Consider the following 15133-nt stretch of genomic DNA (forward strand, 5'->3'; position numbering starts at 1 on the left):
AGCAGGAAGTTTCCAGCCCCGCCTAGTAAGTGCCTTGTTTCCTTCACTGTTTGTGCCTTGAGAATTCCCAGTTCTCCCTGCCATCCAACACCGTGTCTGATGCACACCTGTCCCTCCTGTTAGGGAATAACTGATGTTTTCACCTGTGGTGTGCTGAGCACGGGCTGCATTTGGGCTGCTGCTACACACACTAGGATTTATAGTTTTTTAAGATGAGAAGGGTTTGATGCTGTTTGCAGCTTCCTCTCTGTTGCAGGTACTACTGGGTGTGCTGAGAGTCTCCTCCAGGAGCAGTTCCCTCCAGCTGCAGGACAAGAGTAGCACACTTCCCTGTGTGATATCCCAAAAGGATGGTAGCCCCTTTGCCCATACAGCTTTCATAGGTATGTCTTGCTAAGCTAAATTTGAGATTGCTGAGCTTTTGTTTTTCTGCCATTCAGCTCAAAAATAAGGAAGAGGAGGCTTGGTATGGAGATGCTGAACTGACACTGCCTGGCCTTGTGACTTTAAAATGAGGAAATGGAGCTTACTGGGTTTATGTTCAATTTTTGTTAGCTCAGCTCCTTTCTCTGATGTGCTTGCAGGATCGCTCTTGCAGGTGGAAAACTACCAGCTTATAGTGGAGAGATTCCTTCAGACTGATTTTCCCTCCTGGGAGCACTTGCCAAATCTGGAGCATGTGAGGGAGAAAAAACACAGGTAAGTCCCTTTATTCACTGCACTAGTAAAATATCTGCACTCTCCACTTCCACAACTGTTTTGGACTGTGGTAAAGCTGCTTATCACATAATGTTTCACTGCCAAAGCAACTGTCCTTTGATATTTGCAAAAAAGAAGAACTTCATTGGCAGCAAGCCCACCATCTCCATTTTGTTCACAATATACTCAACCTGCTAGCTGTCTTCCACTTCCCCCTTCCCTGCTGCTCCTGCTAAATACCTGTGGGGAACTTGCTGGAAGTGCTTTTCTCAGATAACTGCTTGTTTCAGACAGCCACCATCAGCAACAGGGTGTTTCACTGCTACCCTTTGTTGTTTCAGTGTCTATGTGCAGTTCTACTTAGAGGATGTTCAGGTTCTCCATGCTGCTGAAGGACAAATCCAGGAAAATGTTGAGGGTGGAAACAGCTCCTCTGGGAGGAAGAAGGATGGTGGCAGCTTAACATCTGAGCTGGAAACCCAAGAGGCAAAAATGCTGAAACTGGAGGATCCTGAGCCAGATACTCACAGAGATGAGAACTGTCAGGAGTCCCAGAACAACACTAGAAGAGCCAGCTGTGTATCTCGCCTATTCTTGGTTACCCAGAAGGAGGGTCTTATGTTACGCAATTATGGTCTACTCAGAGAAGAAGATGGAAAAGGATGGGAGCTGCAGCACAGTTTCCAAGCCACTGTGCTATGGCTGAGCAGACCTCAGCTCTGGAGCCACCCCAGAGAAGTGAGGAATCTATCAAAGCTGGAGAAGACGAGCTGTGATGGAGAAGAGGGCGTGGCACAGCAAGAAGTGAGGCAGGAGGCAGCTTTGGGGTGTGGTTAGAGAAGGCTGCTGGCTGGCTTCTCCAGGAGCCTGTGTGACAATGAAGTATTTATATTCTTGATCAATGAGAAAGTTATTTTTGTGTTTGGTATAGATGTATGTTGACACAGGCAACTTCCTTGGAGCACCCCAAGCGAGTTCCATCTCCTCCCTGGCATCTTCCTGTAAATGCATCCACTGCCTTCTCATATCCTTGGTGGTGCTAACCTTACTTCTCAATCAAGATATCCTCTGTTGGGCTTGCTCTCCTTGTGCTGGATTTTTAATTTCCTAATTCTTTCCTAGCACTTCTCATCACTTCTTTTTTTTCTCTCTCCCCCTCCCCTGCCAGGCACTGCTGCTCTTTATGGGGAAGTCTCTACGATGGTTTCCATTTCTACATCTGGATGGACTGTATCACTTCATTGTGCCCCACTGCTCGGTAAGAGAAAGTGTGTCTTGCTCTTCCTCGTGGAGACTTTTGTTGAACTGCATGTGGGAGTTGAGGAGTCAGAGGGTGACTAAGCTCTTTTCAAAGTTTGGAATTCCCATCCATCTTGTCAAGAAACTCTCCAGTTCTGTGTTTGGTTAAAATTCTCAGCTCTGAGCTGAGTGGATTATTTTATATTTTTTTTTCTCTCTAAAACATTGTTTTTCAGTGGCCCTTTTTTCCTATATAGCTTTCTTCTTCTTCATATAATAGTCTTCTTTCTTGCCTTATTAACTCTTTTCTCAGGACTTGGAAGTGTTTGACAAGCTCTCGTTACCACCTGTGCCAGTAAAATTGTTGAGCAGGTCATCCTGCCCCTTGTGCCTGCCGGTCCAAGATACCTGGCACTTAAAGCATGAGACATGGATCTCCTGCCTGCCTGAGCACCAGGTATGCAAGTTCTTTATTGCTCTGGACTTTCACAGGTGACTTTTATATCTCTCCAGAATTAGCTCAAAAAATTATTCATACAGATTGTCTTGTTGATGAGACCATTCTGCTCTAAGCTCCATCAAAGACTGCTGCAGGGCTTCACATTTTCCTGCCTCAGAATTAATAGGAGGAAGCATCTGTTGCTTGACATAGCTCTAAGCAGAGCAGAGCTTCTATTTTCTTCTCTGGCTGAGGACAGCTATAAACTGCAGTGTCTCCCCCACTTCTAGCTGGCAGCCAGGGCAGTGTTGACAGGCATGGACCAGAGAATTTCCTCCATTCCAGAAGTACTTAGCAACAGGTATGTTGGTCTGCCCTAAATTAGATGTGACTGTGTCTTGGGGAATGGGTGAGACAGTACTTCATTAAACTGATGAATTATCCACCTTAGGAATATGGTTTGGAAATCTTCCTATGTGCAAGTAATCCAGGCTGCCCCCCATCCTGTTTATCAAAGCTAAAAGGCTTTCAAGTGACAAGACTGCAAAATGGTGTTCAGAAAAAACTTTGAGCTACTACTGGTGTGGACTAGGTCCAAAGGTCTCTGCTAAATTCCTGTCGGAAGTGGAAACTGGCACAGCAGGGAAAATAAGGCTGAATGTGTGATGGTTTCTTGTTCTTTTTTGATAGTCTTAGCATAACTTGTTCAAACAAATACTAGGGTTAGAAGCTTTTCTGTTCAAACCACGTTTAATCTGGGGTGATATCCATGCACACCAAAATATTCACCAGTGCCTTATGGTAAACTGAGTTTTTATTTTCTTGGTGTCTTCCTCTAGGTAAGAAAAACAATTGGAAGTTAAACAGATAGGAAGGCTATAATGTCTCTCCCTTTTTCTTCTTCACTGCTGAGCTTGAAAAAGCAGAAATTAAGTTAAAGGAGCCTCTTTTCCCTGGGAGGGGGATACACTGCAGCAAGATGCCTTCAGTCTAGTAGCTCAGGTGCTCAAGGGCAGGTTCCCCTGAAACTGAGCTCAAGCAACAGCGTTCCATTCTGTCCTTTGTGGCAATCTTGAAGTCAGACCTTCTTCATCTCCCTTTGTCTTCAGGCAGGACAGAAAACCTGGTCTGCTCTCAGTTTCACAGGTTCCCTTGTTTCTTTCTCTGGTGACATAGTGGAGAGGACCTTGTGTGCCTCTCCCAAGAATGAGAAGCTATCTGCAAATGCTGACCTTCGAAAGCAGAAAGGTAAGACTGGACAGCCTCTCAGGTAACAACAGATTGATTCTTGCTTCTTTCTGCTTCATAGAGGTAGTGCACTTGGCTGATCTGTGCTCCTGTGTCTGAGAATAGTGGAAGTATGCCAGGATGTTGCATCCCACTACATGTCAGAGGGCTGGGAAACTACACTGCATGTGTTGGGGATGGGAATGGGAGTGCCGTATCTGGAAAATCTGTGAGGTGAAACAGCAATAGCCTCATTGTGATGGGAGGAAAAACACCTCTAGCAGGTCCAGAGCAGTGACAGGCTGTGCTACCTGCGTGTGAGTGAGCTTATGGTGTGTGTGGTTCTGTGCCTCCTCAGGGAGTCTGCTAGCCAGGGAACACAGCGTGAAGCTCAGCGTCTCGGTTGCTCCAGGCTCCCCTGTTGTGCTGGATGTCTATATAGCTGCCACTTACCTGCAGCATCTCTGGGGGTTGCTGCCTGGAGCCAAGATCCTCTTCCAGAACTTGGAACGCAGAATCTCAAGGTACCCCTGTCTTAAGAGCTCTGATTGAGACCACAGCTCTGACCTCTCTTACTGTCTTCAAAACCATCTCCTTATCTCTCTTGTGGACTTAACCTCATCCCTTGTCCATACCTTTGTGTCTCCCAATCCCTTACAACAAATGACTTTCCTATTGTGTTGGAGATGAAGGTCAGCCCAGCCATCTCAAGACAACTGAGAGGTTTGGTTTCTACACGCTCTTTCTGACATCTGTTTTTTCATATTGCAGATTCCATAATGTTTATTGTACATACATTGCCTCCAGCTGTTTGAACGTCATATCTCTGCCAGCGTCTCACCTATCTTTTCCTTCCAGGTTAGTCCAGAGTCTGTTCCCACCTTATGGTGTCCCAAGAAGAGTCAAGCCTCTCATATTCCTGTGTCTTCTAGTCTTGCAGGAGAAGCCTCATCCCCCTCACTAGTGTTTCTATCCAGCTTGCATCCTCACCTGCAAAACCTACCCCAGGCACGGATTTTATGCCACTTGTCCTGTGTACTGACTCTGTCCCTGCAATGGGTTTGCTCACTTTGCAACAGCATCTTCAAAGAGGTATTTAAACTTCCATGGAGATAATTTGTGAGAAGCTTTGCAGATTTTCTACTCCAACACATCCTTTGCTACAATGTAGAAGAAATAAGATCTCCTATCCCAATTCCAAAATCTTTTTCCCTTGTCTGAGAAGGACTTGTCACTTTGGTCCATTTCTAATATGCAACTGATTAGATGTATCTGAGACCAGGCAGGTGGGCAACTAGGGGTGGGGGTGAAATGAGGACATTGATGGGGAGAATCCTGCTCTTTCAATGCTCTGCTTTTCCCACGTTCACTGCTTTTGGGGGTTCAGCACCATACAGCAGGTGACTTTTCTCCCAATACAAACTCTTCCCAAGACACTCATTGGAAACACGGGGAAGTCGTTTAATTTTTTTTTCATACCCAATTAGGGGAGGGTTAAAAAGAAGCAGCTGCTTATCCCCTTCTCTCTCTCCTATACCCATGCGTACATAGCTGTAGCTTTACTCTTCCTTTAGGGGAGGTGCACCCGAAGGAGTCCACCATGTCCATCACACATAGGAGTGAGGCAAGCCAGTGCACGGTAAGCACCGTAGAGATAGGGTGTGGAAAGAGGTGGGGAGGAGAGAACAAGTAACACCACAGAGGGGAGGGGAAAGTCCGATCAAGGATGGGGTGTGGATAGAGTAGCAAAGGTAAGAGTTGTTGTGTCTTCCCAGGTGTGAACAAACCTCCCTCTTTACTGGCATCCATTGTCTGGGATGTGACCTCTGTGAGGGAGCTAGGGGTTGTCTTGACCTCCCTCCACATCTGTGCCTCCTGTCTCCATAGGGTGCTGGTGGAGGATGGAACAGGTGAAGCTTTGGTGCTGTGCAGGAACCAGCATGTGGCAGCAATGCTGAGCCTGAGCCTTCTTGAGTGGGAAGCTCTGCAGAACTGTGTGCAGAGCAGGGGCATAGTGTCCATCCAACATGGAGAAGCTACTGGCACAGGGGTGAGTGCATTATTCTGGTAGGGATTGCAGTGTGCTGGGCTGTGGGTGTTCCAGTGGCTCCTTGCCTCCCTCTACAATTCACTGGCAACACACCCTTTCCTTCCTCAGTGTGTAGAGGAACCTGAGGATCTCATTGCTTGCTACCTAAGGAGCCTGTGCAGGAGTCCTCTTATCTGTCGCCCTATCCTGCTGGATTTCAGCCTAGACAGGAAAGCCTCCAAGATCCCACAGACTGGTGAGCAAGCACCGTTGGCCTTTGTAATATTTAGTGTGGGAAGGAAGGGAGGAGTTGTCTCACCAGGCTAGGGAAGGAGAGTTGTCTTCACTGCCCACAAAGCAAGATCTTTGGAGGATTCCCATGGAATTGTGAATTCTGTAGTATAGAGCTAAGATATGATAAGTCTTAGCAGAACCATGGTCACAAAAATACAGAAATAACATTATAAAAGTAACTATCTACAACAAGACAATGCTATTATATAACACCCAACAATATACATTACTTTTTTTACTTTGCACAGAAGCATAAAAAGAGTATTAAACTGTAGTTGAAAAACTTGAAGCTTTTCTGTTCAAATGTATAGATACAGTTCCAGGAAAATATATCCACTAAACAACCAGGATAGTGATTGTTCTGAGGTATCAGTAAGGGAGGAGGTGGGGATTTTACGTGTGTATGTTTGTGTTAGTGGTGGTGGGAGAGAACACATTTTATTAGCATCCCCCTTTTGCCCTTCCATCCCAGATATGCTTACATCCTGTATTCATTAATCATGCTGTCCTTTGAGGTTTAGCAGTTGCCAAGCAGCTGCTGCAAGGCCTTCCCTCCCCCAGCAACTTCTACAGCTGTGTGCTAGAGCAGAGCAGAAGCCCTGAATGGAGTTGTGACAAGTTTATCTCTTCCCTTCAGCTCCACTGCAGCTGAGAAATTTTCGGTGTGGTGAAGTGGAGTTTGTGTCACAAGTGGAACCTCGGCCGAACCTACTGTGCCTGAATGTGCAGGAAGTGGAACAAGACACCTTAAGCCATCTGAACAGCAGGAGGATTATGAGGACATCAAGTCACTGCTGAGTGGGAACCACTGCTTAACATCTCTCCCAGTGGGAGAGGAATCACAGATATACCTACTGGAAGTGGGAGCTTTTCTTAAACCTCCTTTCCAGTGGGAGCACAGACATGTGAGCACAGCACGAAGGGTGCAATCAAGAAGCTGCTCTGCCTTCCGAAATTCTTTGAATGGTCATTCTGAACCATTGTCTCCAGCAATACTGGGCTATGTTTTGGAAGAGATGTTTGATACTTCCTCCATAATAGCCATTGCTTTGGGTCTAGGGCACACAGTGTGTGTATTTTATGTGGTAGTATCTACTAAATAAAGCTCCTGAAATAACAGTTCAATGCTAAAATAGGTGGTGTTTAATTTAGAGTTCACTTGCTGTTTGGGGAGTGAGGAAGAATGCAGATCCTTGGTTTAGGAGCCAGAGCCAGGCATTTTGCAGATCACTTATGTGAAAGTGTACAGTTGCCACAGGGAGAAGTCTTATTAACCCAATTGAAATAATTAAAATTATATGTTTAAAGCATTTCCTTCCTCCAAGAAGAGAAGGAGAGTTAATAAGTTACTGTTTGGAGATTAAATCACTGTACTAAATCACAGGATTATACAGGCATTGTTTGGCAGCTTAACTAGCAGCCTGAATATTTTGTGGGCCTCATAACCAGAGGGATACAACTTCACAGCATGCTCCAGGCTGGCTGATCGCTTCCTGATTAGCAAGAGGGGGGACTGCACCAGTACATGCCAGTATCCATGGTGGTAAGCCAGGCTAGCTGATAAAACAGGTGGGTGATGGCCATTTGAAGAGATTCCTCTCCCATCTGCTTGCAGTGATGGTGGATTGTTCTGCATTTGTGTTTGGCAAAACAGCGTCCACATCCTTCATCTTGTTCTGTAGCCTAGTGAATTCCATGCACGACTATTCCATGCCTTTTTTGGGGTGTAATGCTGGCAGCAAATTTGAACAGCTAACTCTGTTTGGGGTTTTTTTTCAGTGCTTCCCCCCTGCCCTTTCCCCTTCACTTGAGTTTATTCAGCTTCAGGCAGTGGCTTTATGAATGCTGTACACATGTAAAGTATCTTCTTCCCTCTCAAGGCCTGCTGGCCCCTTTTAAGTCCAAAGCATCAATGGCAAAAGACCTGACAGCTGCCACCATTCAATAACATCCTGACACTCCATCCTAAAAGAAGTTGCCAAAACAGCTTCAAGCAAAGGTCTGCACAAGTTTTGCTGTAAAACTTTTTTTTCCTGCAGGTGGTGCAAGGAAAGGTGCAAGGAAAAAAAAGGTAGTAACTAAAGAAATACCTTGCACTCCAATGGAATTGGCAAATATTAGAAAACAATACAGCAGGCTTCCATCTGAGAGTGAAGTTGAATATGTAATGAGAGTGTCCCTCACAGGAGGAGACCATATTATGTTAAGTGAGGAAGAAGCTGACGATTACTGGGGACCCGGAATTATTTTAACGACTGATGATAGTTAGCATCCCTGGAGCCTAACTCGGTGTGCAGCTTTTTCTGTTGGCACAAGTAATCCCCTTGCCAGAGGAGAGCCATTGACTCTGGATGGGGACAACTCCAATTTTATGGCCAACATACAAAAGGCTGCTGTAATTCAAATGATTTATGCACATAAATTAATACCAGAAGGGTCCTATGAAACTTCGAGTGAGACCTGCATGGTCGTGTTTTGCTGAAGCTTATCCCCTACCCTCTCCAAAGAAAACAAACAAAACCCCGAATAAACTGTCTCAGCCTGAAGAAAATGTTGACTGTAAGTGATGCAAGATGAAGAGATCAAAGTCTGATTAAAAAGTGCAACTGAAAGTAGTGCTGTGATATGTCACATAGTAACACAGTGCTACAGAAATGAAAGTGCCAGGTGAGAGACTTACTAAAAACAAAAATGGCAAATTTGTCTCTTTAGCTATATCTATGTATAGTAACTGTGTTTACTTCTGAATTTGAAGATTCCAGTAGTATGTTACTAGTCTCCCTCTTTTCTTCATCACATTTGCTAGTCTTTGCTTACTACTCACCTGCTCCTCTTTTATTTCACATGGGAAATGCAGGCATCAGTCCTCGTATAGGACTGCAGAGACACTGCCTTTGGCAGGCTGAAGACTGAACACTTATGACAAGCTCCTTAGCTTTTTTCTAATCCATCCATGTTTTGCCATTCACGACATGTTTTCCAGAAGGAGAATTTGATTATAGTCTTCCGAAAAGACTGAATAGATTAATTGGCTCTCTTATTTACAGTTTTGTTAGCACATTAAGAGAATCACAAGACACAAGATGTACAAATCAAACCTATTTGGGGGGGGATTAAGATGTCCTTACTTTTGGTACTCTGAGTGTGAAGGACCAGTTCTCATATGTATTGCAGGAAACCCTTTTCTTGTTTGAGCTTCTGCCCACAACTGCAGTTCTGGTCACTGGGTTACTTCAGACAAAAGAACACATCTTGTTCCTGCAATCAGATTTTTTCCTTTATTTATGCAACTCTCCTTATCATGTTCCTTTCTGAAGCCAAAGAAAGCATCCTGTAGGGGAAGAGATTAATCAGCTGGCTTCATGTTTGTGCTACTGCGTGCTCTGGAACTGGGAGAAGCTCTTGAAGTTCTCAGCCCGAGAGGGAGGAAAGCTTAAATTGTGTCTTGCTATCAGTGTAGCTGTGTGACTGTTCTGCATGGAAAGACAAGAGATGCTCCTCTTAGCTGTTTTTCTGTAGCTCCCCACTTCATCACCAGTTTACCTCAAGAGCCTACCACTAAAAAGCTGAAGCTGGTGAATACTAAAGGCAGTTGTCCTGTGCTCTGACTGTCTACAGCCCTTATTCCAGGTCTAGATGGGGTTGCTCAGGCCAGAATCTCCCTCTATCCCTCTTCCAGTTATCCCTGCTAAGTACTATTTACTGAAGGTGCAGTGGAGTTGTCTGAGGAAAGCAAGGTTGGTAGTGCAGCAGGCCTTGTGGGAGGGAGAGGAAAAAGGCCATGTTGCCTTGCATCCATGGACTGTAGCCAAGGTTCAGCAAGTGTGCAGAGCAGCAAGCAAGACATCTATCTTTCAGGTTAAGGAGGGAAGGAAAATACAATGCAGGGATAAGTTATGAGGTGACAGTGAATGATGCAAGAGATGAATCTCTGAAGTTGCAGAAGGTGAGGGGAGAAGCCAAGAGAGCCTGTGGGAAGGACAAGCCACTAGTCCCACCTAAAGCTGGGGATGGGAAAAGGGCAAAGATGCTCTCCCATTCTGGCAGGCTTGTGATAAGTTCACTGCTGTAACAAAACTCAGCAAGAAGGCCTACATATAATGAACATATGTGCACATGAGTTTCCTTTCCAAGCTTACCTCCAGGTCCAGCAGTGTTTCTGGTTGTTTTTTAGAGGCTTTATATTGACAGCAGATACAGAGGAAGCAGAAGAATCCAGTGACAGGGTGAAAGGGAGGAGGACACAGACTCTGCATTCAGGTTCACCAGCTGCAAGTTGGTCTCCCTTGTAATGTTGAAATCTGTAGCAGAAGAATAACGAGAAGCTACCAGAATGGGGAACACAGCAGGGAAGGTAGAACAAATTTTCTGAATATTGATAGACCCTGCCTCTTGTGCTGGAGAGCCACTGCTGTGAAGCCCTTGCTGTAGAAGAGCTATGACCTTTCTCATACAGAACAAGGTGGCCTTTTAAATAAAGACAATGGCCTGGAGTCCAAGACATTGACATTAGTAACTGCTAAAGGGGCTCGCTGCTTTGGAAAACAAAAGGGATCTAAGCTGAACTGGCTAAAAGTGTCAAAAATTGGGGGGTTTGATTGGTTGGTTTCATTTTAGTTAACATTTGAAGGAATATATTATTTTGAAACATTTCCTTCCTTCCCATTTCACTGGCAGTTCTGTCCCTGAGCCAGGGGAGCAGTTGTTACTGTGAAAAACATCTGACACACCAGGACTAAACACAGACCCTTTCCCTCATCCCAGGGACAGAAAGAGAAGCTTAGATCAGCCACGGATTTGAGTCCCTTCCTTGATGGACAGAGGTGCTGCAGGAGCCCACCCACACGTGCCCTGTTACAACCCTTCTCCCTTGTGGTCTCTGGGTGGTGTTAAACTCTACCTGTCACTTGGATGCTGCCTGTAGCCTTGGCAATGTTGTTTTCAATCACGCAGGTGTAGGTGGCATTGACAGTAATGTTGTGCAGAAAGGAAACGACTTTCAGAGTGATGTTGTCAGCATTCAGCTGGAAGCTGGTGTGGGCAACGTGAGGCAGGTCCTCTCCAGTGTCACTGCAGGTGGTCCAGCGCACAGTGGGGCGAGGGAACCAGCGCGGCGCTTCACACTGCAGCACAGTCTCCCCACTGCTGCTGTTCTCCACATGCACCTCGGGGCTGCTGAAGGCTTTGGGAGGGAAAAAAGGAAGAGAGTCAGAAAAAGACAAGTCTCTGAGAACTGGGCATGAAACACCCAACTGCATCTGCTGGTCATTTCCAGGTATTTCTAGGGTACTTGCTGCTTGGCATTGCAGCGCTGCAAGGAAACACGGAGGCTCAGACAGAGGTCTGTGCAGCTTGAGCTGTACAGGGGTGGCTACAGGGGATCTAAAGACTCCTAGGACAAGGCAGTCCAGTTTGATGACATCTGCTGAGGTCCTGGCACATCTTTAGCATCTAACTAATTCTGCTTAAGAGTCACAGGCTGGGTCCTGGGCTCATAAATCAAGCATTTCTCAAGAGCTTCTGGATACCCTTATTCCCAGAGAAGACTGGGCTCAGGACCTGGCCAGCCTGAGACTTTATGTGTCTCTGCAAAATGCCTGGATTCCCCGGGCAGGAGCAGCAGCCAGCATGGCTCTGCTCACCTCTGCTGAAGACAGGTGGCTGAAAGGAGGGACCTGCTACTCTTGGCAGGGAGAAGCATGCCAAAAAAGATTGCTCTTATCAGAAGGGCTGGGGAGGGGAAGATGACTCATCCTCTACCCTGACTGAGAAGGGAGCCTGACCAATATCTCCTGCCCCGAGATGTGGCTTTCATGCTAAATGGGGCTCCAGCCAAGGGAAGCTCTATCTGTAGCTGCTGTGGTTGAGAGCAGACTAAGATGCGATCTTAGCTGCAAGAGTTATGCCAACATCCCTGGATTAAACCAAATGTTTAATGCCTGTTGCAAACTCAGCTGTGTTTTAAAGCCAAGACCACCTCAAATAAACCTTTGTTAGCTTTGGTCTCTATATTCATCATATTTCCCACTTGTACAGATATAATGAGAAACTAGAGCTTTTTAGGAGCAGGGTTCACCAATTTAAATTGAAATAATATCTAATGCAGCATTTCACAAAGATTACTTTTAGCATCAAATCAAGCAACACAAAGCAGGCAGATTCACAAGGTTTCCAGGAGAGGCAGGAGACAAAGTCACAAGTGAACAAAGTCACAAGGTGAACAATTAACTCCAGCAAATATGTAATAGTTCAGATAACTGCGATTTAGGTGGTTTGTTGTTCTGAAAGTCATCTGGAGCCCCCAACATAAGAAGGACATGGAGCTCCTGGAGCAAGTCCAGAGGAGGGCCACAAAGATGATCCCAGGGCTGGAGCACCTCTCCTGTGAGGACAGGCTGAGAGAGCTGGGATTGTTCAGTCTGGAGAAGAGCAGGCTCTGAGCAACCTGTCCAGTGGGACGTGTCAGTGCCCATGCAGGGGTGTTGGATCTAGTAGGTCTTTAGAGTCCCTTCCAATCCAAACCATTCTGCGATTCTATGATTTTTTAAAAACTGAATACATTAGGAAAGGTTTAAAAAATATATATTAAATAGGCTGTAATTTTTACTATGCATCACTTCTGACTGGAGAAAAGTCACCATCTGCAGAGAAAAAGCTACCATTTTAGCAGCTACCTTTAACAGCTATAAAATCTGCACCTTTATAAGATCAATTAGCTTCTCCTGCTCTTAGAGGATCTTTGTGGTCAGCTGAGTAGCTGACAGCCTGCATGAGGTAAACAGAAGGAGAAAAAGACAACTGCAGGCGTTACAACAACCATCTTTTCTGTAACAGGAAAGAGCAGGTAAGGCCACAGAAGCCTCTGGAAAACCCCTGCCCTTCCCCTGCCCCTCACCTCCTGTCCTGTAGAGCAGGCGTGCGGCCCCGCTGCCCCGGGCCGTGGTGACGGAGCACAGGTAGGTGCCCGCGTCGGAGAGCCGCACGTCCCGCAGCTCCAGCGACGCGTTGCCCCCCATCACCTGCTCTGCAAACACCGCCGTGCGGCCCCGGAACGACGCCTCCTGCTCCCGCAGCTCGTCCTTCCCGCCTCTGAACTCGTGAACCAGCCCGGCGTGGCCCAGCTTGGCCCACCGGATGGCCACACTGCCCAGCCGGACGCCGGGCTGGAACGTGCAGCCCAGGAGCCCGCGCCGGCCGATGTTCCCCGCCGACGGCAGCGCCGTCACGCCGATGGAGCGCTTCCCTGCAGGGACAGAGCAAGGGACGCTGAGACGTGGGAGGTGGTCAGCAGGCAGGAAGGCCAGACCAGCCCAAATCTGTCGGGCACCAACCCCAAAACTGTCGGGCACCAACCCCAAGGCCCAATGGGCGCCGGCACATCACAAGGGCACCAGCAGCAGCTACCGACGCTGCCAGGAAAGGTCACCTACCCTGGCTTGTAATATACCAAGATAAAGCACAGGAGCATTTCTCTGGCAGGCAACATCCTTCAAAAAGTGGCTCCTCTGAGAAGAATTCATAAGGTGTTTTCTTACTTACTTATATGTGTCAGGGATCTTTGTCTTTGCAGCTGACAGAGGAGAGTGATTTTTGTGTCTTTTCTTAGTCAGGACCTCCCTTTCTGCAATATAAATATGATTGCAAGGCCTAACACTGGCAGAGAAACAAGAGGCTGCCCTTTCACCCTTACTGGAATCCAAATTGTTTTCTTTCTTTTAAGAAAAGTCAGCATTTCCCTTCCCTGGGGATGCAGCTGGTTTCTCAAGATTAATCTTAGCCAGTGAGCTTGAGAATTAGGTCCTTTCCAGATCTGGGTCCTCTTTCCTGTGCAGCCCTTTTCTAAGCATCGTAATTCAGCACACCCCAAGGAGGCTGCATTTGGGCCAACACCAAAGCAGCAGATTGTTTTCATTTCTGAGGGAGCAAGGGAATGTGTCTCATCCTGGCAGAAGCTGCCTGACTTCACAATAAACACCATTATCTCCTCCCGCCTGGGAGAAGGAGCACAGAACGTGCAGGACTTTCTCTGTGTGTAGGTTTAAGGCTGCAATTGCAAGGCAACTTCAGCTAACACAGCACTACCCCACCAGCAGCACAGCCTGTGCTACGCTTCTCCATCCCTTGCCTCAGCTGACTGTCCATGGAGCAGCAGATGGAGTTAACAATAAAACCCCCCAAACTTAACAAAAACAAACAAACAAAAGCAAGCCAACAGGAAAAAAACAAACAAACAAACAAACAAAAACCCCAAACAAACAAAAAAAGCACCTTAATTTCTTCTGTGAAAGCACAGGCCAGGAATTGGCTTCCCAGAGCAAACCTGAGCTGCCCCTCAGCATGAGGGCTCCTGTGTGCACAACTGCTGCTTTCACAGAAATTAAGAGCCAACACAGATTTCCTGACTCAGCTCTGGGTGCCAAGAGCTGGTGTCTTCTGACCCACCCTGAGCACACATGTATGTGTGTGTATGTCTGTAAATCCCTGCATGTTTAAAGCCTACAAGAGCTCACAGTCTCCAAGGAGAGCACAGCTCCTTGTGGCTGAGTGTCATGGAGTGATACCTTGTTGAGTAAGGCCAGAACTGAAGTCACCTGTGAAGCTTTAATTCAGCTCTCTGGCATGTAGGCATTGCAAAGAGAACCTTCACCAAAAGGCAGGTGGCACTTCCACACAACATCCCACCTCAGCCCACGCACAGGATGGAGACCCAGAACTGGAGTGCCCCGCTGGCACCAGCAGGAAATCTGAGCAGTCGTGTACCTGAGACACCAAACCCGATGATCAGGGCAATCGCTGCAGCCAGGACGACAGTGACTGTGGTCATGCTGTTTGGGGAAAGAAGAAAGGACAACATCATTGCACAGCCCACCCCCTTTCACACCCAACAGCACCTGCAGAGCTGCTGGCAGGAAGGAGGTTGTGGCAGGGAGGCCACAGACCTAGAGCAAAGGTGAAGTGCATGACCGCCATGACCACAGCAGCAGTGAAGATTTGGGTGAGCACTTGCCATCAAAGGTGGGGGATGATGTGACAGGAGGAGACCAGCCTTTTCTCTGTGGCAAAAAGCAGTGGGTCCCAGTGGAGGATGCTCCTCCCTGCACCCCCCAGTGCATGTGTGAACTGGGCAGTCCCTGGTGGCATTTGCGAGGGACCAGTTGCCCAGAGAGATGAGCAGAGCCCTGAGAGAGGCCTCTGAGCCCAGGACA

General features: G+C 47.0%; 2 protein-coding genes across 2 annotated transcripts in view; one reads left to right on the plus strand and one right to left on the minus strand.

Annotated features, from left to right (window-relative positions):
* CTC1 (CTS telomere maintenance complex component 1) overlaps positions 1–6725 on the plus strand; it is a 15362-nt gene extending 8637 nt beyond the window's left edge. The window contains exons 10-24 of the mRNA XM_009996518.1: positions 1–25; positions 257–383; positions 585–699; positions 1041–1503; positions 1868–1957; positions 2252–2395; positions 2668–2738; positions 3516–3625; positions 3963–4128; positions 4376–4462; positions 4537–4696; positions 5179–5243; positions 5492–5654; positions 5763–5889; positions 6565–6725. The exon at positions 1–25 is cut by the window's left edge and continues 3 nt beyond it. Coding sequence (XP_009994820.1) covers positions 1–25; positions 257–383; positions 585–699; positions 1041–1503; positions 1868–1957; positions 2252–2395; positions 2668–2738; positions 3516–3625; positions 3963–4128; positions 4376–4462; positions 4537–4696; positions 5179–5243; positions 5492–5654; positions 5763–5889; positions 6565–6725 — 2074 coding nt within the window. The remainder of the gene's footprint in view (positions 26–256; positions 384–584; positions 700–1040; positions 1504–1867; positions 1958–2251; positions 2396–2667; positions 2739–3515; positions 3626–3962; positions 4129–4375; positions 4463–4536; positions 4697–5178; positions 5244–5491; positions 5655–5762; positions 5890–6564) is intronic.
* Positions 6726–10106: 3381 nt separating this feature from the next.
* On the minus strand, positions 10107–14751 carry VTCN1 (V-set domain containing T cell activation inhibitor 1). Its single transcript, XM_009996529.1, has 4 exons — positions 14688–14751; positions 12823–13170; positions 10828–11109; positions 10107–10228 (listed from the first exon to the last, which is right to left on the minus strand). Exons 1-4 carry the CDS (start codon positions 14749–14751, stop codon positions 10107–10109), a joined length of 816 nt encoding a protein of 271 aa, XP_009994831.1.
* Positions 14752–15133: the final 382 nt, after the last annotated feature.

Source organism: Chaetura pelagica, unplaced genomic scaffold, assembly GCF_000747805.2.
Source record: "Chaetura pelagica isolate M959 unplaced genomic scaffold, ChaPel_1.0 scaffold490, whole genome shotgun sequence".
Lineage (NCBI taxonomy): Eukaryota > Metazoa > Chordata > Aves > Apodiformes > Apodidae > Chaetura > Chaetura pelagica.